We start from the raw sequence: 27,071 nt of genomic DNA, 5'->3' as shown, positions 1-27,071 counted from the left end.
AACTCAAGTGCAACCTTCATGCTCTCGCCCCTTTCTTTCATCCATTTACAAACACTGAATTGTCTTTAACACATGCTCACACAGACAGGAAGAAAAAGATGATGTGATTCACTGAATTTGACAAAAGTGTATTAAGTGGGGAAACATTTATTTTACATAGATACATGTGGAGACAGATAAACTGACCAAACAGGGTAATGCTGACTTAAGGTTGTTGCCATCATCATCAGTCATCATCAGAGAGAGTTAGCGCTGAGATCAGTCTCTGGTTCAGTACGAGCTGTCATACTTGTTGGAGTATGTTTGTCAGTGGAAGCCTGTAGAGGCCTACAACGCCTGGGTGGATACGTGCAAGTACACACATGCATATGCAGCATGTCAAGACATTTTTTGCCTTTCTGTTCACATAATCTCCATTACACACACACACACACACACACACACACACACACACACATATTCTCTCTGGCCGTCTTATGTGTCCTGCGTGTTTGGAAGTGAACAAGTCCCTGTGAAAAGGAATCGGCGTGCTTACATTTGACCCCTTTCATTGTGAATATCTGTTATTAGTCTCGTCTTAGTTTTCCGAAACAAGTTTTCCAAATGAAAGACAAAACCAGTGGACCCTGCCATTATCTTGTCTCAGTAGCGGCTGTTTTAGTTGTCCCAATTTTGTCTCTGTGTTTTAAACACACATACAAGTGGTCATGGTAATTGTAACTTGTGTTAGGTATGTGCCACACTAGACTAACAAGGACATAGGTGGTTGTGCTGAAACAGACAATAGTGTTTTATTAAACTGTAAATAATGTCAGCCTGTTAAGGCTGCGGTGTTTCAACATAAAGTCACAAAACACTCTGGAATAGAGATATTGGAAGTTGTGTATGGTGTGTGTTGGGGGGAGGGGGGGTGCTCTGGATGGACACACCTCTCTTACAAAAACTCTCCCAACAAGGGAGAGAGGGTTGGGTTTTGCTAGGCAGATGAATATAAGTCCATGCGTGCTGGTGCTATAATCACTACCAAAGGGATATTAAAAATTCTGAGGATCTCTGGAATAAAACATCTCCTCTGTAAGGTATGTGAAGCTTAGTGTCTGCACAGATGATTAACAATTTAATTATAACTTATATAAAAAGAAATTCTGCAGATTAAAAATTGGAGAACAAATTTGAAATAGTAAAAATAGTCCCATATCTTAATTGATTCTAAAATCTCCTGAAGTGTTTAAACCAAGCAAACAGTTTTTTTTTTATGAGTGCAAAAGATTGATACTAGTCTATATTTTGAACTTTGAGAATTTTGGGAAAGGGAATAGAATTGTTGATACATCTACAGGTTTTTTGGGACAGATATGTTTTCTCTCTCTTCCATCACACTTCAGTTATTCCACTTTTATTTCAGTTTATTCTCTGATGCTTCATTTTAGCACTATTTGGGAATATGGCATAGTTACAGTTGATAGAAAATACTGTATAATAGAGCTATACAACATTTTATGCACTTTTATGTAAGGCAAATTCAAATGTACTGTACCTATGAATTAAATGTACCCAAACAAAGAGCATGAGGGAGATGATCATTGGTTTCTGTGTGGTTTTGCGTGTGTGTGATGTTCAGGATGAGGGTTGCTGTAGTACTGCTCTCTCTGATCACTCTGGCTGTCACTCAGAAGTCCCGCAGACAAAATGCAGAGTGGGACTACAGGACTGAGGGTGAGCTCCAGGTGTGTGTGTGTGTGTGTACGTACGTGTGTGTACGTGTGTGTACATTTGTCTTATACAATCTTATGGCCATTGTCATGTGTACCTCTCTTAGGTACTTTATCAGGTAACCATATCATAGAGAGTGGAGATTATCATTTGTATTTCACATTAATTGTGTGTGTGTGTGTGTACGTTTGTCTTATACAATCTTATGGCCATTGTCATGTGTACCTCTCTTAGGTACTTTATCAGGTAACCGTATCATAGAGAGTAGCGATTATCATTTGTATTTCACATTAATTGTGTGTGTGTGTGTGTGTGTGTGTGTGTGTATAATGCATGTCTTGTCTGTTGTGTGTTTAACTGCAGCAGAGAAGGTGAACACTAGGGGGTGTTCAAACCTCACACTGGTGCTGGATAACTGGAAGTACGCCATCATGACCCAGGTCAAAGACCTGCTCCTGAACGATCACAGCACTGTACTGCCCGACTATGCAAGGTGAGTCCCTTAGGTGGAAACACCAAACTGAACCAATTTGTTGTTGTTATAAGATGGTACAGTACATAATGTGCAACTCTTTTTGTAAATAAGTTTAATTAAATAAGCTAGCAAATATTTTTTCCAGGTAAATACAGACTTTAGTATATTCTCTAGTTTCTATCTCCTCATTTTATTGTTCTCTCTCTCTCTCTCTCTCTCTCTCTAGGATTGAGCCTCTTTCTGAGGCACTGAGTGACCTCTATAAAGAGTTCAACGCACTCAAGGAGCGCCTTGGTGAGCTGACCACCAAGTTTGAGGGCGTTGAGGCCTTCGTGGACGATGCCCGAGTGGGTAGAAGCCCCTCGCCACCCAGACCGGAGAGGCCGCCCCTGCCCGAGGAGGAGGTGCCCCAGCCTGCTGTGGAGGGAGGCAGAGCGGGCCGCAGGGGCAGCAGAGTGGTGGTCAGGCGGGTCAAGAAGCCCCTGTCCTCAGACAACTCAAGGGCCTGAGCAGCCTCACAAAATGGGCCACACACACATATTTAACTTCTTCATTTGTGCCCACGATTCTAAATAAATATACATAAGGACACAAATTTGACAGGTGCATTAATTGCTCAGACAAGATTTAGTCACAGACACAGACCGTTCCTCTGTTGCAATGTGTGATTTGAGAGCGGTGTAATGACATGATGTGAAAACCTCTGCCCACTCTACCCACAGAAAACCTCTGTGGCCTTTTAATGCAAAGACTGGATGGATGCAATGTATGTAAGCTGATTAATCACAGAAGGTGTGATTTCTGAGATAAATAATAAAGTGTTGTCTACTACAGCCGGTAGAGAACTTCACTGTTTTGAAATAAATGATGTGTACATAACTCTTAATGAGTCTTGATGTTAATGAGGGGGTTATTAGGTACCCGACCCCTCAAAATCCTAAGCCTGAACACCAGGTCAAGGTTAATATATTTATAATGTTCTTGTTCAGTTAAATAAGATGGGTACACCCAATCATGGGTGGCAATCATAGTTATTATGATGGAATGGAAATCATGTACTGACAGCTCCTCTGAAACAGGATTTACAGCCCTTATCATGTGTTTCTATTCAGAGGAAACATTGTATTGCTTCCTAAAAGTGAGCGGGGGCGCTGTTTCACTAGACACCAGATTTTGTTTTTATATATTTACTATTTACAAACTTGGAATTGAGTTTTAATTTTTGCTTTTAGTGCGTGGCTTGTCCGATTAATATAGGGTTATGGTATTTGGAAGAAAAGATGTTTAAGTTAATCTTGTTCAGAAACCTAATTAGGCTGATCATTTTATAGTATAACGAAAACAACCACAGAAACGAAACCGAAACACTGCGCAATTGGTTTCCCCAAAGCTTTACTGAAGCTCAGTGCGACTCTAGCAAGTAAACAGGGAGCAGTGTTGCATCTTAGGCTATCTGGTGTTATCATATCTTAAATTGTTTTAGGTCTATTATACAAAAGTTATATAGTTAAAACAATATAGGCTAAGAATCCTACATTATGCTTCAATCAAGATGTGAAACTTGAAGACATTGTTGGATGCGCCGCCGCCGAGTTTGAAAAAGACTCTTAACAAGACACTGGCTTCTTTGCCCAGGTTTGTACCCAGCCTTCTCCACTGCTTTCCCTGATAAAGTTTAATAGTGTACTATAGCCTACCATTGAAGGCTATGCCCTAACGGTAAATGCGATGCTGCGGTGTGAGTGCATTCGGCTGTTTCCCTTATCAAATTATTGCATTTATAATGTTCTTGAATTGAATGACTGATGCACTTTATATACTAGGAGAAAACAGTTTTAATTCAATTGAATGGGCTTAAAGTTTCATAAGCTTAAGTTTCATGGCGTAAGATACAGCCACCCTGACGGTGCTAAGCGCTAGACTGACCCTGCGCACCTTCATGAGTGAGTCTGGTGAAACGCACTAGTAATGAATGAGGAAATGAAACTTAGTTCAGCGAGGAATTATATGAAATAGTTATCTTATCTCAGGTGCGATTGCAATAGTGCCTTGGCAATATTTCATCATGATGTCTGAGAATGCAATCTCCAATTGACAACTTTATACACTGCTGAGCAGGACACTCAGGCAGTAGGCCTAGTCCATCAGGAAATAATCCCAGGATTGTAGGAATATATAGCCCAGGCCTAACCATGTACACTCATAAAAGTCACACTCATAATGAAATGTGCAATGTGATCAGTGCAATGTCATCATTTAAGAGGGAAATTGTGGATGGGAGAAATTGTTTGGGGGGCTGGCATGTTGCTGGGAAGTAGGCTGGTGTGTTAATCGCACAGTGAGAGTTATTTATCTTCTTGGTCACACAGCTATGCCGAGGAAGAGGGGACACAAGAACAGGGCAGATGCCCCAAAGCAGACCTTCCACAAGAAGGGCAATAGGCCCAAGAGGAAGAAAGACGCGGCGGCTCAGCCACTGGAGGCTAGTGCTGCTTCAGTTGGTACTCAAGAACAAGAGGAGGACTGCATTACTGAAATGACACAAGAAGAGAACAAGCAGGACACGAGTCAGATTCCTCCAGATACGACCCAGAAGTCCAGCGATGACCAGGCTGCTAGTAAAGGTCCAGATGGGGAGACTGGGAAACCCGACGCCCTAAATGTGATGAGACATCGAGGGATAGACGCACAAACGCAGACCGACTCAGTCCTTCAGACGACACAGGAAACCCAGACAGAAGAACTCACTACTGAGACCGCAGTGCGGACACGAGAGCGAACGGAACCTGGAACAGCAGCAGCCAGTGAGGAGAAGGAGCCTTCGCCACCTGAGACGGAGCAACGACGAAAGGGCTCTCTGAAGAGAGAGAGAGGTGCCAACGGGAAAGAAACAGACAAGGTGTCTGAGAAGGAGAAGAAACAGGAGACATCAGAGAAGGACAATGACAAAGTATCAGAGAGGACCAATCAGCAAGAAACATCAGAGAACCAAGACAGAGACGTGGAGAGGATGGACACTGATGACGACGTGCACCTGGGGTCATCCACTGACCCGCCCGCAGGGAGACAGTCATACGCTCAAGTGGCAGCTGAGAAAATTAAAGGGAAAGAAACAGAAAGTAAACAAACCAGGTGAGGTGCCTATCACTCTCATCACGACATACAGTATGTCATGTCATATCTTGGTAAAGATACATATCATAACCCTATTGTTCTGTCAGTTCAATTAAAAAATAGTAAAAATAACCACACAAAGGCCTATTTACTATTACATTTTGAATTACTGTATACTTGACGAGCCCTAAAATGTAGTGTAAATGTATGGCTATTCAGCAACCCGGCAATGGCAGCTCTTTAAAGGCGCAGTTGGGGATTTCGTAGGAAGTCGTGTTTATTTGTGTACACGTTGATGTTTACATTCGTTAGCAGATGTACGTGTTTTTGTGCAAAAAAACGTACATTATATTTTCACCAAGGATGAAACGAAACATACCAGAGAGGTAGCTCACCCCTACCTTCAGTATTCCCAGAGAAATTCCATGCAGGGTTTTGTTTTTTGTTTGATGACAGGCTGCCCCCACTTTGTTTGTTTCCAGTTTTCGGAGCCTGGGCTGCTTAAAGAGACCGTTTTTTTTACAGTGTACTCATGGAATGGGCAGCTAGTGGTCATGAGATGATTGCTGAATGTGATGCTGAATGCTTGAAATCGCATAAAATCCCTGACTGAGCCTTTAACATAATTTGTACAATTAATGAATGGCCAGGGTTAATTCTAGACCCTGTACATATGCAAAAGCATCATCAACACCACCATCAAAATCACAACATGATGACATGTTGTCTACCTATCTCCCTAGAAAAGATTTACAAAATATTGTCTTTATTACACCTATAGCTAATTATGTATTGATGTAGTATAATCATTGTAATGATTTAAATGTGTTATTACATATAGATGTTTTTCCTTATAGGAAACCATCCCCAGTCAGGGCACCCCCTGGAATTCCAGTGTTCACTTTCCATATGTATGCAGTGTTGGACAGACAATTTGGGTTCAACAGAGATCATAACACTCTGCTGTTACTCACTGAGCAAGAAACATTTTCTCTTATTGTAGTCGACTGCATGTGAGTATTTTCTGTAAGAATTGTTGCAGATGTTATCACATTAGGAGGACCTCTGCCCTCTATTTTTTTCTGTTTTATATAGATATGTTGCATTATTTATGTTTCTTTCATTCACATGCAACCACGTGCGGTTTAATTAATATGTTTATTTATTGCACAGAGATCTTGGAAAAGGTGGAACATTAGTAGAAGCAACTTGGCTAGTAGATGCAAGATTACTTAACAAAGGCGTTGTATTCACATACAAATATGGGATTCAGAAACACCGAAAACAAATAGAGGAAATGGCCTTGAGGAGCATTCAAATTCCATTTGAAGGCAACGGTAATATTGCAATGATTATAATATGGAAGCTATAAATAAACAAAAGTCAATATTCAGTATGGAGTAGGAGCACACTGACCTTAAAGCTGCAGTTGGCAAGATTTTTTTGATCATATTCACTGAAACCGACACTATGCCCAGACAGAACAACATAAATCAGCTGGTTTTAGAAAAAAAAAACGCACTTATACCTCCACCTAGAGCCTGTTATTTGTTTTGCAAAAATCCACAGCTCCCAGTTCTTCTGGTCCAATCAGAGCAGGGCTGTGTGAGATCTGACTGTTAATCACAATCTGGTGCAGTCTGGTGCGCACTGACGAGCATGAACTCGATGAGAGGGTGCTCGGTGGTAGTGGGGGAGGGGCATGAGAGTTGTAAACATTTGGCTAAGTCCCATCAATCTGTCAGACTTGCCAACTGCAGCTTTAAGTATACCAATATATTGTAATGGCAGATATAATATTTCAGAAGATTATTTATCAATATGATGACATCAATGGCACTCATGTTTCAGAATTGCACCTTTATGAGGGCCACATTAATCCTTGCTGGACAATTCGAGACTGGTTTACAAGTTGGGTAAAGTCTGCAGAAAAGACCATTTCCAAAACCTGGGACGCTTCCGCGAGAGAGTTGTTGAACCTCATCTTTCAGAAATGGGAGCCGTCCAGTGAAGAAACCATTCGCAAATTTACACAGCACTTGCGCAGTTATCAAATGGATTTTATATCTGCATGCCAAAGGATCTCTTATCCTGGTGGCTTCTACCCTCCTGAGGTCAAGGTAAAGGAGTGAAATAATGCTTTGAGTAAAGATTTGTCCACATGATGTCTGTGTAACGCTTCATCTGTGGCTACTTTGGCCTGTACATTTCTTTCTTTTCCTTTTCTCAGGCATCAGAGATGATTGGCTCACGTTTGGTCCAGCTCCTGTTTGGAGAGACTGAGGGAAAATCTGAAAACAAACCGTTGCAAAACAAACACAATCTCTTGTTGCAAGCCTTTGCTGTCTTCCAGGTCTGCAATGCTTGTCGTGTTGACCTTGACACAAAGAGCTGGGGTAGGCTCTGTGAACTGGTTTCCTCACAGGCATTAGAAAGCAAACATGTGGATGACATGAAGGCGGCCTTTTCAGCTTCAGCAAAGTAAGTTCAGCAAAGAGGCGAAGTGTGGATTTCAGTTTTCTACTTTAAGGAGTGATTGGCTATGGTTCATCAGAAAATGTAATTAATTGTGAGCTAATGGATATACCCATAAACCTTTGGCTGGCACAGGCAGTTAACACCTGTTAACTGTTAAGGTGTCAGTTCAACCAGATAATGTGGTTTATGATTGTCATTTGTTAAAAATAAAAAATGTTACCTATTATTTATGACACAAGAGTGTCTTATAATCCCTGTGCTAATGTATGGTGCCGTCTGTAATTCTGATCCAGTGTACTTTTGATAGAAATAAAGAATTTTAGAAGTACCTAAACTAATGCTCAGTCTTTTTTTCATCTTTTTCAGTTTGGTCGGTGGTCTGATGAATAACTGTATCAACAAGATGGTGCCAGAGGTGGTGCTGCTGGTCCCACTGCTGCAGACTCTCAGGCAACCAGGAGCAGACTCACGCAGGCTTGGGCCCATAGTGGAGGAGCAGAACTGGGCTGGTTTGGAATACATAGAGTACAGTTCCTTCAGACAGCGTCTCAGAAATTTCCCTGTTCAGAGAAGGTAACATTTCCAGCACCAATAATGTGACATGTTAACAGTAGTAGTAGGTGTGGAGGCTAATGACTAGTTTCCCTGGCCTTGTTTCATTGAAACCAGAGGCTTCAAATGAAATATTTGCTGCAAACATGTTTGTATTGAACAGATAAAATTGAACGATTTTGCGTTCCATGTCAATGGTAACTCTCTGTCCAACTCTCAACAACTTTGCGAAGAACTACCTCCTCAAACCGTTTGTAAGTGTTCTTGCAACTCAAGACGTTTTCAAACGTTCACCTTTGTTTGCGAATTTGAACGCACCTCAGGCTTTGCTGGTATGGCGCCTACCAATCAATCAATCAATCAATCAATCAATCAATCACTCACTGAACCAGTCAATCAATCACATTTATATAGAACCTTTCACAGAAGAACTGTAATACAAGATGCTTTGCAGGAGAATAATAGATGTGAAAGATGCTTAGAGTCTATCAAACATGCTTGAAATAAATAAGACAAAAGTAAGTAAAATAAAAGGTTAAAACAATAAAATTATGAAATAAAAACAAGGATACAAATGTTAAACCTTACAAAAGGGTTAGGCAATATGCAGATATGATTTAAGATTTTTTTCAGATACAAAAAAGCTGCCTCTCTTCTCCAAAGGGCAACATTGGAGGATCTGAGTGGTCAAGAGGAAGTTTGGCATGTCTACAATGTCTCCCTTTTTTGTTGCTTACTGTAGGTTCATGATGCAGCTTCTTGACGATCACAAATCAGTGGCCCAGGAGAGGCCTCACATTTTAATCAGCTGGATATCTATGGTGGCCCTGGAGGACATTCCTGAGTTTGTCACCCGGACTAAAATCGCCCCAAAGTATGTGATTCAGGGTCTAATGTACAGACTGAGGCAGTATGAGCAAAGTCCGGACAATAATACAACTCCCAGAGTCCTTAAGGTACACATACAAGTATGAATGTACAAGTATGGCAAAATACCTACTCAGTTTCATCAATAATTGTATCTGTGCAATTTGTGATTTGTTTTGTTTTGTATGTACATATACACTTAGGTAACTGAGGGCATCCTATCCCTTGTGCTAAAGAGAGTCGAGGAGGAAAAAGAGAGGTAATTTTCTTGAAATTAGAAAATGAAAATGTGAAGACAATGTAGCACTAAATGTGCATCATGTTTAATTTGTGATGTGTCTCATTTGCAGTGGATTCGAGCAGGTTGCGTGTGTCTTCCAGTGTTGTAGCCGAGTTCACAAAAGCACTTATCAGATGGCAAGGCTCAGCACTTCGTATAAAACAGCAGTCTTATCTTTCCAGCTCTTACTAAAGGTTGCTGAAATTCTGGACATTCTGATTGTGAAGGTACCTCACTGCCACCATTCAGCCGTTATCTCACATTTTCAACTTTTCTTTTAATTGTATCTGGCCTAATACTGCAGTACTAATGTCAGTCTCTGTTACAGACTTATGAGGGTGAGGAAGGTACAAAGAAACAGACCAAGCTTATTGAGATACTGGAAAATGCTCAACGGGACTTTGGTCAATGGAGAGACAATCTTCTTCAGAACTTTCCATTAATGAAAAACAAATCCCTTTCCTGTCCGAAAGAAATGGAGGTATCTGTCTCTTAATGTGCATCTTTTGGAAACCCTAGACATAGATATTCCATGTGTAGAGTCTGTGAAATAGCTTCTAGACTTGTGAGCAGTGTTGGGAAGAATACTTTTAAAATGTAATCAGTTACAGAATACAGAATACATGCCCTAAAATGTAATTTATAACGTATTCCGTTACATTACTCCATCTAAGTACCGTATTCTAAATACTTGGATTACATAAGCGCTGTTTTACATTTTATCAAGTGGGAAATCAAGCTGCTATTTCAGTTTGTAAGACCCACAGGCGATATCAGCAAAAAACCCACAACTTAACTTTATAGGATAAACTGAAACATTATACATTTTGTTAGTGCACAAGATCATCTCACAGAAATATTAGAATTTCAGTTCAAAAAGCCCAGAAATTCATATGAGAAGGATTCTAAAAGTAACCCCTTAAAATGGCCAAAGTAACTGTATTCTGAATACCACTCATTGAAAATGTAACTGTAACTAAATACAGTTACTCATATTTTGTATTCTGAATACGTAATCCCGAATACATGTATTCAGTTACTTCCCAACACTGCTTGTGAGCATACAGTATTTCCACTCATCTGTCCTCGGCATGACATAGGAAGAAACAATAGTCAATAATCAATAGACAATAGTCAACCTTAGTGAACAATGATGTACAAACAGTGAGTCAAGCAGCCATGTTTCACTTTAAGTCTTTATGTGCTCTGTTTTTGAGAGATTCATCAGAAACAACAGTGAGACGTTTTGCCCCAACAGTATTTTCTCACACATGCTTTTACACTCTTTTCCTGCCAGCTGTGGGATGCCTTGTTTGGGGTGGAGTGCTCAGTCAAAGGTGTGGCAGATCAGTGGAGGAGTCGACTGGAGAGGGACCTGAGAAAAAGGATCTCTCAGGTAGGATCACTCCTGGATCTTCTCTTTCAAAATTTACCTTCAAAAATATGACATTTTAAGCACATACCTTATGTGCCAGTTTTGTACATCGAGGAAATATGGTTTGTGTGCCCTGTTGGTCCTGCAGGTCCAGGACAATGACAAGGTTGCTCTCTGCTGTCTGGAGTCAATTGTCACAGCCATGGAGAAAACACATGTGACCATCCAGACCTGCTTTAAAGACTCATGCTCAGCAGCCATCAAGAGCATTTGTCATGTAAGTGACCAGAATAATGAGCTGTTTGAGATGTTCCTCAGCCTGTCAGTAGGTTAACTTCTACAGTAGGTCTGTTTATTGTCTTAATTGAAAAAATATAATGTCCGCAACACTGCTTTTGACTCCCATATATTTAATGCACAACAGGCAACGTTTCGACCCTACTGGGTCTTCTTCTGAAGAAGAAGATATGCATTAAATATATGGGAGTCAAAAGCAGTGTTGCGGACATTATATTTTTTCAATTAAGACAATGAGTAAGTTTTCTTTTGTCCTGCACCTGCCAGAAGGTGGGATGTGCACACAATAACTGTTTGCTGTTTATTGTCTTAACCAGTCTACAGTTTTTGTTGGTGTCCATATGCAATTTACCACAGTTTTTTTACATTATGTTTTGTTGATATCTACCTGCTATTTACCTGTTTTCTGTTTTTACAGAATGGGAGAGATGGAGATCTTGTGAAGTATCTCCTCTCTTGCTCTAGTGTGCTCCCCTCCTCGATCCTGTCTGCCATTATATTGGAGTCTTCGACGCGTTTCACCAGAGATCCAATTGGCCAGCTTTTATTTCCTCACTCTGCCATTTCCCAGCTACTGTCCCAAGGTCAGTTCTTGCTCAGATCAGACTATTGTACCTGTAGGTTTATAAAATTACGACCAAACCTTTCACTGACTTGTAGTTATCCATTATATGGCTTTCTTATATATAATATATATACAGTAATGAGTTTACGGCTGTGGTGAAGAGTTTTATTTCACAACTGAATATCATTCCCGGGGTAACTGTAAAGTTTATCATGTGATCAGAAACCGTGGGTTGATAAAACAATACGAGAGGCTCTGAATGCATGCACCAATAGTGTCCTACTATATTCTTTCCTTTGCACACTGCATTTGTATTTGTACAATCAGGCATGTAACAAATAAATTACAATTAACTGACAATTACTTCAGGCAACCAGACATGGTCATTGGATGATGAGGCTGGTGCAGTAATACAGAGATGCCGGACTGCCTTTGCTTACCTGGTTAGAGGCTTATATCAGGGTGACATTCGCCTTGGTCATCTGGAAACCACCCTGAAACATCGAGATAACTTCAAAAAACTTTATACTCAAGGTAAGCCATTCTTCAAATGAACTCCGTTTTCTGAAAAAGTATATTCATCAAATATTATGTTGACAAGATTGTTGGTTGTTGTTTTCATAATTATAATTGCCATTCCCTCTTGGTTTCTAGCTAGAAGAATTCAAAAGGATGAAGTAACCTTTGATCTAGAGAAACTATTACTTCTTAGAGAGAATGACTTAAAGGCCTTTTGTGATCAGAAAGCAAACATGGATAATCTCATCAAGATGATGGGGAAGGTCTCAGAGTTCATTGTTGGTAAGTCAGTTATTATGACCGCCGTGCAGCGAAGTGGCGGTCATATAGGTTTAGTCAGAATTTTTTTTTTTTTTTTTTTTTTTTTTTTCGCATGCCCAAATTTCCGTCAATGAGTCCCGGGACACTGAAAGACCGGGGTACACGAAACTTGGTGGGCATGTAACCCCACATGGATAGCATGGAACCATCGTTTTTCGTTTTGATCTGTAGCCCCCCCGCTGGACTGGACCCCCCGAAAGGAGGGTAGGGCAGACACAGTTTTCTGTGAATATCTCGAAAACCGTAGGGTTTAGGAGGACCATTTTTTTTTTGTATGTTGATCTCAAGGGGCCATGTCAACCCATTCCATAACCACTCATTTCATGTATAGCGCCACCTAGTTAAACACAAAAAAGTAAAAATGAGGTGTTGTAATTGAAGGTATCTGTGACCTAACATAGTCAAAACTGCACGAAATTGGAAGTGTAGGATCATTATGACACCCTCTGTATGCATGCCAAATTTTGTGGAATTCCGTTCATGGGGGGCCACACAATAAATTAATTTATGTTACTATACACCAACTGGCCTGTAGGTGGCCGGAGACAGTTTTCTGTGAATATCTCGAGAACCGTAGGGCCTAGGAGGTCCACCTTTTTTATGTATGTTGGTCTTAAGGGGGCGCCACCTAGTTAAAAATTAAAAAGCAAAACATTTTCATCACAATATCTCTGGCTGACAAGGTCAAAACTGCACGAAATTAAAAGTGTAGGATCATTATGACACCCTCCGAATGCATGCCAAGTTTTGTGTACTTTCGTTCATGGGGGGCCTTACAATAAAATCATTTATGTGTACATTTAGTGACGTACACCAACAAGGATTCCCGGGACACTGAAAGACTGGGGTACACAAAACTTGGTGGGCATGTACCCCCACATGGATAGCATGGAACCGTCATTTTTCGTTTTGATCTGTAGCCCCCCCGCTGGACTGGACCCCCCGAAAGGAGGGTAGGGCAGACACAGTTCTCTGTGAATATCTTGAGATCTGTAGGGCCTAGGATGACCATTTTTTTCCGTATGTTTGCCTCCAGGGGTCATGTTAACCCATTTCATGTGCACACATGTGCACAAACAGATACACACACACACACACACATACATTCACAGTAATCATACGTATGACACATACTCACACAGTAGACATATGTACGGGCACATACGCAGGCACACACACAAGCACGCACACACACACACACACACACACACATTCACACACACACACACACACACACCCACACACATAACATAAACATAACACAAACAATCAAGAATTTCTCAGAATTATGAACAGGCAAGATGGAGGTGGGGTTGTATAAAATTCATTTTACATGTGAAATCTATGAACTAATCATGTTTTGGTACTTGTTGTCTAGCAGATACCAGTGAGAATTGAGTGTGGATAATGCAATTTAGTGAGACAGTTAGAATCATATAGGCCTTTCAGCGTGATTTCTTTTTGTGGAAAAAATGTGCTGGACTGGGCGGCGGTCATATTTTGTACCGCTCTGCGGTACATCTAGTTTATTTACAGTTAGCCTTTTTTCAACAAAGTTGGGAATATTCAGCTGTTGATTAGTACAAATTCCCTTCCAAAAGGATCAGATTTTAAGTTATAAAAGTTTCTACATTCAATTAATAGGTGTTCTCAATTCTCTCTCATTTTATCTATAAAGTACAGTCCCACAATGCTACAGTATCTTGCTAACATGTTGTTGCTATCCCAACAGCCCAAGAGATGCCAACCCTTGAACAGTGCCACAGAGGCGTTGATCTAGAGAGCACTCGTTTGAATCAACTGGTGTCAGTTCAACCCTTCAATCTTCATAAACTGTGTGAACAGGTGGCATCCCGAGTGGTATTATGGTACAGATTAGAACCTGAGGTTTTACAGATGGCCAGGGAAATGTCTGAAGTGGGAGACAGCAGCCTCCTCCTAAGCTACTGGGAAGAGGAGGCAAAGTCAATTATATCATGGGCTTCCAGCGACAGGCCAGTGACTCTCACCCTGTCATACGTCTGTGATGAAGTCTGGGACCCTTGTTTCAATGGCCTCCGTCAGCTCGGTCTGAGTATTGCAGACTCGTCTGTGACTTTTGAAGAGCTGAATAGGACTCTGGAGAGGGCAGGAGACCAAGGCGACGGTGCCAAAATCCAAAAGGAGCTTGTCCTCTTGGAGCGCATGCTGGTTACTCATGAAGGCCTGCAGTCCGGATGGGCTGAGCAGAGACTTCCGCAGATACAGCAGTACCGGCAGCTCCAAGATGCGTCAGAATCTGCCTGTGTTATTATGGACATCAGAGACAGTTTGCAGTTGACAGGAGACTTTGGTCAAATCCACTGTCTCACCCAACTGGTAAGAGAATGCATACTACTTTGGCTCTGACTAAAATACCTTTATCAGTGTATTATAGTATGTAGCACAGTATGCTGTATTTAAGTATAAGTATATATACTCTTTTGATCCTGTAAGGGAAATTTGGTCTCTGCATTTATCCCAATCCGTGAATTAGTGAAACACACACAGCACACAGTGTACACACAGTGAGGTGAAGCACACACTAATCTGCCTGCCTGCATCAACAGCGGCGCTCGGGGAGCAGTGAGGGGTTAGGTGCCTTGCTCAAGGGCACTTCAGCCGTGCCTACTGGTCGGGGTTCGAACCGGCAACCCTCCGGTTACAGGTCCGAAGTGCTAACCAGTAGGCCACGGCTGCCCATTTGTGTTATCGTATAGATACAGTTGTAGTGGTTGTTATTATTTGTACACAAGTGTAATAATAAGTGTACAAGTGTAATTTGTAAGTTCTTAATTCCATCTTATTGTGGCCAATTGTAATTCCACTAACTAAGTCATGTTTTATGCAGAGAGAAGCGTCTTTCCAACAGAGAAACCTGTCATCACTGAGCAATGAGCTCATCAGTGCTCGGCAGTCATTGTCCCGAGTCACTCCCAAGCACACTTCCAGTCTAAAAGCACTTGTAGACAGCCACTGTCTAGTAGATTGGGTCCAAAACAATCTCAAGAGTGAGTGATCTTTCAATAATTAAATTAATGATTAAACATCAATGCTGCCACCTTGAAAATAGTCATGTAGAGTTTTCTGTACACGTAGATAACAATGGAATGAACGTGAGCATGCGCGAGTGAGTGAGCAGCAGGTGATGTCGGGTGGCAAACTTTATTAAATATGGGAGAGTTATAAGTATTTTTTTTCGCGGATTGAAGGTAGAATTCAATTAAGAAACTTTTTTGATTTTGAATGGGCCAAATTTAAGTTGGCGTCACGCTCCAGTGGCACACTTTGGATCCGATTGTTTGATCCGATTGTTTGATTGATGGCGTCTGACGCAACAAAGACGCCCGGAGTTTCAAACAAAATAAGATCTGAGCCCCCAAACAAACGACTTAACTCGGAATTAGACAGCAGTCCGGATAATTCTTTTTCACTTACGCCTGATATGGAGGGAATCTTGAGCGATATAAATGAGAAATTAAAGAAACTTGACAAGTTGGACTCAATGTCGGACGATATCAAAGAATTAAAAGAGACTGTGATTGCAAATGGGATATCACTGGAGCAGACACGCAATGATCTACAGTCTGTGAAAGAAAAGGTTAAGAAGGTGCAGAGGTCTGTCAGAGATGTTACCAGGGAAAACCTCAAGCTGAAGGAGAAAATGCTGGAGATGACCGCGCGGTCAATGCGAGACAACTTGATATTCAGCGGTATCCCCGAGAAGAAGGATGAGAATGTGAGAGATGTGCTCAAAGCCTTTTTTACCAACGAGCTGGGTATCAAGGAAGAGATTGTTCAACGGATTGCTTTCCCCAGAGTGCACAGACTCGGACCAGCAAGACCCAAGAAAAGTTCCTATTCGAATGCTGCGAAGGCGGAGGAGCAGGCCAAACCAAGAGCCATCATCGCCTGCTTCGAGCAGTACACGTACAGAGAGATGGTCTTCGGGCTGGGGCCAAAGCTTAAGGGGAAACACTTTGGCATTAACCAGCAGTACCCAGTGGAGATTGTGGACAGACGCAAAGCACTACTTCCCATATTTAAAAAAGAGAAAAAGGACAAAAAAGAAAAGGGCAGGGTAAGACTTGTTGCTGATAAACTCTATATCGACGGCGAATTATACAAAGACATAACAATCACACCATGGCTCTTTTTATTGGAACCGAATGATGATGATGATGATAACTTAGCCTAAATTAAGGTGAATCGAAATGAATTTGAATTGATCTCCCTGGGATAAGTTTTGTTATTGTTGCCACTGACTGACATGGCCTACTCTGTGGTCTTTTAATATGTCAATCTTACGGTATGTTCCTTTTAATTATTTTTTGTTTTTTTTTCTGTTTTGTTTTCTGTTTGTTTGTGCATACATAACATTTCGTTTTCAGAATAAGGTCACTAAGAATAATAAAACTCTATTGGCAGGAAAGCTAATTAATGATTTAAAGCATTATGAGCCTTGAATCCCTGTGTATTGCCAGCTATAATTGTAATGGACTGGCTAATGACACGAAAAGAAGTGAAATATTTACTTGGTTAGCTGAAAAAAAGGATTTGGATATAATTTGTTTACAAGAATGTCATTCTACTCAGGATGTGGAAGAAAAATGGAGACGAGAATGGAAGGGGTCTATTTACTTTAATCATGGAGCAAGAAACCAAAAAGGAGTATTGATATTGTTTAGAGAGCATCTTGAAACTTGTGTGCATAAAATAGAACGTGATATGGATGGTCGTATAATTATTTTAGATGTTGAAATTGAAAGTAAACGTTTCTGTTTGGTCAATATTTATGCTCCAAATGATAATGATCCAACTTTTTTTGATACTGTTTATAATATGATTAGAAATTATGATATTCCTGTCATTCAAGCTGGAGACTATAATATTGCCCTCCAACCTTCTAAAGACAGGGCTGGAGAGGGCAGGGACTGTTATGGACAGAAAAGACATGCTCTTACATCTATGATGTCTGCAATGGATCTTTTTGATGTTTGGAGATTAAAAAATCCAGATTTAATTAGATATACTTGGCGGCGGAATGCTTCTGCAAGTAGAATAGACCTTTTCTTGATTTCTTTCTCTCTTATAGCAAAAGCTATTCAAGTAATAATTGCGGAAAGATTTAGATCTGATCATCATCTTATTATATTAAAATTTAAGTTTGCTGACACTGACAGGGGTAAAGGCTATTGGAAATTTAATCAATCATTGTTAGAAGATGTAAATTTCATTGTTAAAACAAAGCAATTTATCTCAGATTTTTTTCTTTTTAACACTGACTCAGCAAATCCACATATTGTATGGGATACATTCAAATGTGCTTTCCGAGGCCATGCTATAAAGTTCTCCTCATGGAAGTACAAACAAACCTGTAATAGAGAAAGAATTTTATTAAATGAGGTGCAAAACATTAAAAATCGCTTGGATGCAAATAGATCTGATTGCATTGAACAAGATCTCCAAATATTAGACGATAAAGAAAAAGAATTAGAGAGATTCTATCAGAATAAAATCAAAGGAATTATATATAGAAGTAAAGCTAAATGGATGGAACAGGGTGAAAAATGTAATAAGTATTTTCTGCAACTTAAAAATAGAAATTATCCCAGAAAGAATATATCAAAAATTTTGAAAGATGATGGAACAAATGTTATTTCAACTAATGGCATTCTGAAAACATTGATGGAGTATTATAATGGGATTTTCAACGAAGAGGCACATCATTTATCTCATCTTTCACTGGCTGAGCATATGGAAATGTATCCCCACCCAGAACTTACTAATGCTCAACAAAAATTATGTGAAGGTCTTATTACTGAGGGAGAGTTATATGATGCCATTTGTTCCTTTCAAAATGGAAAAGCACCAGGTCTAGATGGAATACCAGTGGAGGTATACAAAATATTCTTTACTGAAATTAAAGTTCCTTTGCTGGCATGCTATAACTATTCTTTTGAGATTGGTTGTCAATCAAATACTCAGAAAGAAGGTTTAATTTCATTACTTTTGAAACATGATGCAGAGGGCCAGGAAAAAGACCCTGTGAAATTAAAAAACTGGAGACCTCTTACACTCTTATGTTGTGATGCACGTATTTTGGCCAAATGTTTAGCACTTAGACTAAAAAAAGTCATTCAGGACTTAATACATCCTGATCAAACTGGTTTTTTAAAAGGACGCTTTATAGGCGATAACATCAGACGCCTGCTTGAAATAATGGATTATTATGATAAAGAAAATTTGCCCGGCCTGATTTTCATAGCTGACTTTGAGAAGGCATTTGATACAATAAATTGGAATTTTATATATCAATGTCTAAATGTGTATAACTTTGGTGAGAGCTTTATTAAATGGACTCATGTGTTGTATCAAAATCCTTGTAGTAAAATAATTAACAATGGGCACATTTCTGATACAATTACCCTATCCAAAGGAGTGAGGCAAGGCTGCCCCCTTTCAGCATATCTATTTATTCTTTCAATTGAAATGCTGGCCATTAGAATAAGAAATAATACAACTATTAAAGGATTAGAAATAAATGGGTTAGAATCAAAGTCTTCCTTTTATGCCGATGATGCTTCATTTTTTATTAAACCCGATGTTCTGTCATTAAACTCTCTTATCGCAGAACTGGATTCCTTTGCTTTACTTTCAGGATTAAAACCAAATTACGACAAATGCTCTATTCTTAGAATTGGATCGCTGAAAAATTCAAATTATATTTCCTGTAAGGTGCCTATAAAATGTTCAGAAGGCCCTGTTAATCTTTTAGGGATATATATACCAGAAGATAAAAAGCTCCTTGTAAAGATAAATTTTGAGTTAAAATTTCAGAAAATGAATAAGATACTTCAGGCCTGGAGAGGTAAATATCTCTCAATATTTGGAAAGGTAACAGTAATTAATTCATTAATACTGTCACAATTTACATACTTATTGCAAGCCTTACCTTCACCTGATACAATGTTCATAAAAGCATACGAAAAAGTAATTTTTAATTTCATCTGGAATGGTAAAACTGATAAAATAAAACGCAAATATGTGTACAATACACGTGACAATGGAGGTTTAGGACTAAAGAACCTTGCGACACTGGATATGGCCTTAAAAGGTGCTTGGATTCAACGATTATATAATAATCAACACTGGTTTTCATCTAAATTATTCATAGCTCAATGTGGCACATCAGTAGGTAAGTTATATCCATTTTTTCAGCTAGGCCAGGAATCAAAAGTAACCCTGAACCAAATTTTTCCTAATCTTTCCCCTTTTTTCAGAAACTCTTTGTCTATGTGGTTTTGCTTTCAGTTCTCTATGCCAAATAATACATTAGAGATTAAACAACAGATATTGTGGCTTAATTCTAATATCTGCATAGACAAAAAACCTGTATATTGGCAGTCATTTTTAGATAATAATGTACTTTTTGTAAATGACATATTGAATAGTAAAGGACAATTTCTTAGTTATGAATCCTTTGTGTCAATATATGGAGACTTTTGTCCAAAACTACAGTATTTCCAGTTGTTATCAGCAATCCCTTCATCTTGGAAAATAGCACTACTTGATTCAAATGCAAACCTAGGTGTCTGCCGTCCGGCTATTAACAATTATAAATGGTTGGGGCATAAAAAAGTAAATTTTGACATGTACAGCTTCTTTTTATTTTTTAAAAATACTGCAATTTCTCCATATTATTTTCAAGACTACTGGGAAAGTATTTTTGATACTCCACTTCCTTGGTTAGATGTCTTTAAGAATCTGTACAAATCATCCTGTTCAACATATGTATGGGCCTTTCAAGTTAAAATTTTCTACAAGATTCTACCAACAAAGAAAATGTTAAAGATTTGGAGAATAAATGAAGACAATATGTGTAGATACTGTGGTGAAGAAGAGGAAGACACCATGCATTTGTTTTGGTATTGTCCAGATGTCATGCTTTTCTGGCACAAGGTGGCAGCTTGGCTGTCTGAGCAAGGACTTGACTTACCAATAACAACAATCAATATAATTTGGGGTTTGCAGGAAGAACAAAATATGCTGTTAAACATTATTGTGCTCCTTGGAAAAAATTTTATTTTAAAAAAAGAAAAATGTATTACATTGGAACCATTCATCATGTTTCTAAAACACCATTATTTAATGACTAAGAACATGATAAAAAATAAAAGAAAACCACAATTAGATGATTGGAGAAAATTAGCTATCACGAAAAAATGGGATAAAGATCAATAATTTTGTTTTTATTATTTATTTTTATTCTGATAGTTATCGATAAGAATCTATCTGTTGCCACAATGTGTCATACTCTGCTATTTTTCTGTTCATGTCATGGAGTTAATTTACAGCTTAAATATGAACATGACTGGGTTATATAGTTAAAATATGTATGCTTATTTGTTTGTTTGTGTATGATTTTGGTTAATGTTGTTTGTTTGTTTGTTTGTTTGTTTTCATTACCGTTGTTTACTTGTCTGTCCTCTATGTTGTAAACACCAATAAAAAAAAAAATGGTCAAAAAAAAAAAAAAAAAAAAAAAAAAAAAAAAAAAAACAATGGAATGTTTAGCTATCTAGGCAATATTTTACATCATCATAGCACATAACTTTTCAAAAATATTGATTCCATTTTTTTTACTTTTGACAGATCTGAGTGATCTGAAGGTCTTTGTGGACTTGGCTTCAATTTCTGCTGGCGAGAATGACACTGAAATTGACAGAGTTGCCAACTTCCATGACGCTGTGATGGGCTATAGTCCACTTCTCTACTTCATGCAGACCACATCAGGATTTAAGGAATTCATGGGTTGTACTAAACAACTTTGGGACACCCTGGAAAGAGATGAGAAACTTCCAGAGAAACTAGTAAATATTAGAGAAAGAATATCAAAATATCTTCTTGTGACTTACAGCATAGAGCTCATACGTATTTTGGAGTCTGTTAGTGAAGAATTTGTGTGTGTGTGTTTTTTTTTGTCCTCAGCTAGATTCAAACCGTTGGCTTGACTGGTTGAAAGGGCTGAAAGAGACTCATGGATCAGTGGAACAGTCATCACTTTCTCTTGCATCAGACATCAATAACCATGGGGTGTACCAAGTGCAAAGATTGCAGGATCAAAATGGCAAGGTAAATGCTGTGAAAATTGCATCAGCTGTTAATTAATCCACTATAACTGATTCTGTACTTACACCGTACAATGTCACTGTGTTGCATTATCTGTGTTGTTTTAGACAAGCCTGCATAACATGCTTTTAGTGAGTGTGCAAAACCATTATGGAAGCAAGACATATGGGTTGGATGAATTGCTGGAGCTACAGAACAAGCTCATGTTGATGTCATCAAAAAGAGATCACGGGAAGGAGCACGTCAACAGATTCACTCAGGTAAAATAACCCAAAAACGAATCACACCTCACAAAATGTTTCTTAACATGATGTGCACTACACACGGGAAATTTGTACATTATGGATGCTTCTTGGGCCCTTTGTCTATAAACATCTCTTTTTTTTTTATCCTGCCACCCCCCCCTCTTTGGAGGACAACTTTATTTTTAATACAGCTCAATGAATTACATTCACTTGTCCTACCATATTTTAGCAAGAAGATATATTGTAAAAAGTGGAAGGGTAACATACATAGATCTAGTGTGGGACAGAAACACAAGACAAAACAGTGATAAAAAGATAGAAAAACAGACTGTACTGGCCTCACTAACTTTAGCTCATTAGTTATCCAGCAAGTTAAACATTAGGCTATAGGATACAAAGAACGTCGATGCAGCTTGATCCTTTGTTCAGTTTCTCCCATTCCTTTATTAATTTTGTAAAACTGTAACACAGAAATACATCTCTTTCAGCTCATTTATGCTTTTTAGGAATATAAATCACATAGAATATGACTGACTGCAAACGTAAATAACACACTTCATCGCTACCACGTTTCAACCACGCTAGCCGCCATTACGATATAAGAAACCATATCAATGAACTAAAATGGCTTATATTGCATGTCACACAGTTACCTAACACACATGTAGCAAACGAAATAATACTTACAGGCATTGCCCTCATAGGGAACCAAATTATATTTAAAGCGACTTATTGCTGTAAACTGGTAGCTGAATATTCACGAGACACTAAAACATCCGTGCAACTCGTACTTCTTTTCCGTGCGTGAGAGAACAGGAAGTAGGCGGAACACATTTCTGCATACCGGGAAAATGACCATTTCGCCCAGTAGATGGCGCTCTAACACAACAATTGCAGCGAAACATAGAAAAACAATAAGCTTGACGTTTATGTCTGCTAAGACCATGACACTCCCTGCCTGGTATCTTAAGGATGCCATATCTGCTAACTTACATTACCTAAACACATTCAACATTTTGCTTGGAAGAAATCAGTACAACAAGTTCAGAAATGGGTCTGGTGTACCCTTTAGGAATTCCCTGCTTAATTGCTCTGACTTCCACAGCTCTTACAAAACCGTCCTTACTGAGAAGTGCTTTTGTGACCATTGCCATTGGCCAGTGGTTTCTTTTCACTGCATTGTCTCTCATCAAGACGATGTCTCCTTCGTTCAAGTTGGGCTTTTTGTCCTGCCACTTGGTTCTGCTTTGCAGAGTGTTCAGGTACTCTCGCTGCCATTTGTGCCAGAAGGTTTCTGCCAGATGTTGGACTTGCTTCCACTGCTGACGGAGGATTTCTGCTTTGCCGAAGTCTGATGGAGGTGACGACGGTGTTCCAGTCTTCTGCGTCAACAGCATTGATGGAGTAAGGATGAGTGGGCTTTCTGGGTCGGTGGAAACTGGCAGAAGAGGCCTTGCATTAATGATAGCGCAAATCTCTGCCATTAGTGTGACGAGGACTTCGTGAGTCAGAGAGGAAAAGCGCTGCTGCAGAAGCATGGAGTCTAGGATGCGGCGTGCTACACCAATAAGACGTTCCCATGCACCCCCCATATGGGAAGCATGTGGGGGGTTGAAAATCCATGTGCACTGTTGGTCTTGCAGGTATCGCTGAATGTTTGTATCTTCAAGATCCAGCTCTTTTGAAGCACCGGTGAAGTTTGTGCCTCTATCAGACCTAATTTGCTTTGCTGTCCCTCTGATAGAGAAAAATCTCCTAAGAGCATTGATGAAACTGGACGCACTCAAAGTCTCTATCACTTCTATGTGTACTGCTCGTACACATAGACATGTAAACAGCACAGCCCACCTTTTGCTTGCCTGGCCGCCTCTGGTCCGACGGTAGGTTACCTCCCAAGGCCCAAACACGTCCAGGCCAACGTAAGTGAAAGGAGGTGCTACTTGTAGCCTGTCTGCAGGTAGATCTGCCATCATCTGATCTTCTATTTTGCCTCGCAATCTTCTGCAAGTGACACACTGAAGGGAATATTTTGTATTCATATTTTATGTGAATGGTTTAATGATTCAAGTCTTTATGACTTGAAGACTGTATAGTTCTTATGGTCATTTGTGATTGTGTACCCATGTGTACCCTGTGTGTGTGTCTTTGGTCTGTATGCAGTGTATCCATTGTTTATGCCTTTTGCCCATCGCCAAGGTGTGAATGTTTGTAGAACAGCATGTGTCCAAGCCTCTGAAGGACTTCCCAGGAAAGGGGGTAGTTTTAATTAAAAGATAATAGAAGCTGACCAGACCTGATGAAGGCCTAATCCTCATCCTCCCTTTCTATTGCATATTCAAACTGGGTTGGACCTAGAGGTCACTCCTTCTTTGTGTGTAACTTTAAATATGGTCTCTGTTAGTCAGAGAAGTTAGAAGAGAATATTGAGAATCTGGTGAAACCCATGATGGGGTGACACAAACATGTACTTTTCTCCCTTGAGGGGCACTAGGCCCCTCATTGAAAAGAATAAAGCCTGGATACTGACTTGCATCGTCCTGATTGAGTCTCAAGAGAAATATGGTAGTAAAAAATATACTATCAGTTATGGAGGTTCCAACCGTGAGATAAAAACTTTGGATTTAGAATTGGATTCAACGTTTTGCTGAAAGAGATCTTCAACATCGTGTTTTGACGGCACACTCTTAAGGTAAGGCAATTGATATTTTCTGGTGGTGAGATTGGGTAAAAGTCCTATATAGTTCTTGTCAGACTATCGGGCTCCAGCAGGGAGCTCTGTTGGGCGTTAGTAACAAGCTTGTTTTGTTCCTGTAAATGGCCCGTAAGTATCACTGAGAATACTTTCGTCTCTATGAGACTGGCGTTAGAACAATAGTTCTGGAAATAGCCATGTATGTTTTAGACAGAAACATATTCGGTCCTATGGACACAATCTGGAGCTTATCGGATTAGCTGCTAAGCTTTTCAGGGGTAGCCGGGGTTCTTGGCCAGTCCCCATTTTTACGGCTACATTGGGGGACTGCTTGCCTAGACTCTCACCTGAAAATGAAATTGCATAAGAGTGTTGCTGGTCATAACAGATGTATGAAACCATCTCTAGATTGTGTAACTAAGATCACAGTTTGAAGTAGCCTATAAAGATGTTGCACTGAAAGCGTAAGTTAATAGTTGGGGCGTCGAATGACGCTTTCCACCGTTTAAAGTAAAAACATTGGAGTGGATATGATACTGTGTTCTTCAAATTGATAAAATACAACTAATTTGAAATTGGATTGATAATAATAACTTTTTAAATTATGGAGACTTATGATGGATGATCAAACCAGGATTCATGTCGTAATAACCTTTTTCAAGTGTGCAAACATAGCATAACCTCAAGAGAGCATGGTTAGGCCTCTTTTAAGTACGCCTGAGCTAACTAGCTGCCGCTAGAGGCGCCTCGATGTCTTTGTGAGCTAATATGAGCTAACTGAAAAGGCTTGACTAAACTTCTTTTGTTCCGTTTTTTTTTAAGCAGGAAATTCTTCCTGCAGCCCGTTTAAGTTGTCCCCAGCTCCATGGAGCTGTGTGTGTCCAGTATGAATGAATGCGCGTGTGGGCCGGCCCTGTGTGTGTGAAATTTTTTTATTTCTTTGTATGTGTCTGTTTCCATTTTTGTTTCAAGTCCTTATGTTTTGAAATGTATGGGTGAGGAATTGTTGCAAGTTTATAATCTTAGCAGGATCAAGGACTTAGTATCAAGTACCTTTTCTTTTCCTGTAACTTTTATTTCCCAGCTGAAATGGATTGCTGTTTATGATGTTTTAGGCCTACTTTATTTTAAGTCTTGAACTGTTGAAATTATGTTCTTTCTTTTGTCTGTTTTCTTGGGTCAAAAGTTTTCACACCTTTTGCTATCTTATCTCACTGCCTTTGTTTTAGCACCACTGTATTCTATAACCAACCCCCCAGCTTCTCCCCCATGGACACAAAGGAACTTCACTGGGGAGATATAAACCATTGTTGATTTCAACCATTTGTCTTTCTTTATTTTGTCTTTTGGGGTTTAACATGTTAAGACAGATTTTAATTTTTGCTTGTATGCCAATGGGAAATGTTTGCTACATGTTTACGCCTTGTTTGATGTGGGCAAATGTTCAATTGAATGGATTCATACCCACAACTTGAGTTTCTTTATGTTTGAAATGACTTTTATTTGGTTATAGTTAAGAAACTATAAAAAGGGGGAGATAGATGCTATTGACTTGAAATACTTTCTAAGTTTACTGGTTTTATTGCTCAAATTGTCATTTTGTTTTGAATGCCTAATGTTTTGTTTTACTGACCCTCAAGACCCATACTGTAGGTGTGACTGTCTCCAATTGAGAAACTGAAAACATTTGCATACTTTTGTTGACGTGTGAAACTGCAAGGCACTGCTTGACTCTGTAAGATTCTGTTGCTTTAAAGCACCTAGGCTGTACAGATGCTGGTAGTAACTAATATCATTTCTATACTTTCTTTGATTTGATTCTCTTTGACTTTGAATTTTATTTTTGTTATTCTATTGCACCTTTTATTTCTTTATGCTACGGTTTATTTCATTTGATTTCCTTTTCAGCTTGTCCTGACTAGGAATACTTGTTGCTCAGATGATATGGTTACAGATTTCCCAATTCCATTATAGGTGCTAAGATAACAGGAGGATAATTTTATATAATCCTCATTTGAGCCTTTTCTGGCTGTGTTGCTATTTTATTTTAATTTTATTTTTTTCCTTGTTCTCATTGGTTTAATTTCTGATGGTCTGTTTGCTTGCCTTAACGGCTGATATATTTTAATTTCATTAGAAAACATATGGGTTGAATTTTCATTTTTATGTTGTTTGTTTGTTGTTTTGTAATGATTTAATTCATACATTTACAAGCTTTTCTCCTAGCCACCCATCACCGGATGATAGTTGATGTCTACAAACAGACCCTTACCATGTTGATGGTTTTTAACAATGGTGATGTGTGTAAATAGCCTGTTACATTACAGGTTGAGGACTTGAACCTCGTACTTCTCAAGAACACTGTTTATTAGATTTGGACGAGATGTTTTGTTACCCGTCATAAGAAATGTTTACATTATTACTAGGA

General features: G+C 39.3%; 1 protein-coding gene across 3 annotated transcripts in view; it reads left to right on the top strand.

The window, feature by feature from the left end:
• The first annotated feature begins 3,608 nt into the window (after positions 1 to 3,608).
• The window catches only part of rnf213b (ring finger protein 213b), a 57,404-nt gene continuing 33,941 nt past the window's right edge, over positions 3,609 to 27,071 (top strand). For all 3 annotated transcript variants that reach the window (XM_076298061.1, XM_076298060.1, XM_076298059.1), the window contains exons 1-21: positions 3,609 to 3,823; positions 4,558 to 5,320; positions 6,160 to 6,315; positions 6,476 to 6,639; positions 7,154 to 7,422; positions 7,533 to 7,783; positions 8,147 to 8,353; positions 9,075 to 9,288; positions 9,403 to 9,458; positions 9,550 to 9,706; positions 9,808 to 9,960; positions 10,777 to 10,875; positions 11,003 to 11,131; positions 11,570 to 11,735; positions 12,086 to 12,250; positions 12,371 to 12,517; positions 14,289 to 14,914; positions 15,426 to 15,585; positions 21,230 to 21,447; positions 21,566 to 21,709; positions 21,814 to 21,966. In XM_076298061.1, the coding sequence (XP_076154176.1) occupies positions 4,560 to 5,320; positions 6,160 to 6,315; positions 6,476 to 6,639; positions 7,154 to 7,422; positions 7,533 to 7,783; positions 8,147 to 8,353; positions 9,075 to 9,288; positions 9,403 to 9,458; positions 9,550 to 9,706; positions 9,808 to 9,960; positions 10,777 to 10,875; positions 11,003 to 11,131; positions 11,570 to 11,735; positions 12,086 to 12,250; positions 12,371 to 12,517; positions 14,289 to 14,914; positions 15,426 to 15,585; positions 21,230 to 21,447; positions 21,566 to 21,709; positions 21,814 to 21,966 (4,395 nt within the window). In that variant the 5' untranslated portion in view covers positions 3,609 to 3,823; positions 4,558 to 4,559. The remainder of the gene's footprint in view (positions 3,824 to 4,557; positions 5,321 to 6,159; positions 6,316 to 6,475; positions 6,640 to 7,153; positions 7,423 to 7,532; positions 7,784 to 8,146; positions 8,354 to 9,074; positions 9,289 to 9,402; positions 9,459 to 9,549; positions 9,707 to 9,807; positions 9,961 to 10,776; positions 10,876 to 11,002; positions 11,132 to 11,569; positions 11,736 to 12,085; positions 12,251 to 12,370; positions 12,518 to 14,288; positions 14,915 to 15,425; positions 15,586 to 21,229; positions 21,448 to 21,565; positions 21,710 to 21,813; positions 21,967 to 27,071) is intronic.

The sequence above is a fragment of the Alosa pseudoharengus genome, unplaced genomic scaffold (genome assembly GCF_046254945.1).
Source record: "Alosa pseudoharengus isolate Yale_2024_CS ecotype anadromous, Long Island Sound unplaced genomic scaffold, YU_APseudo_1.1 YU_APseudo_1.1_scf_21, whole genome shotgun sequence".
NCBI classification, from domain to species: domain Eukaryota; kingdom Metazoa; phylum Chordata; class Actinopteri; order Clupeiformes; family Clupeidae; genus Alosa; species Alosa pseudoharengus.
The sequence above is the reverse complement of the archived record's forward strand: the minus strand, read 5'-3'. Positions and strand labels throughout refer to the sequence as shown.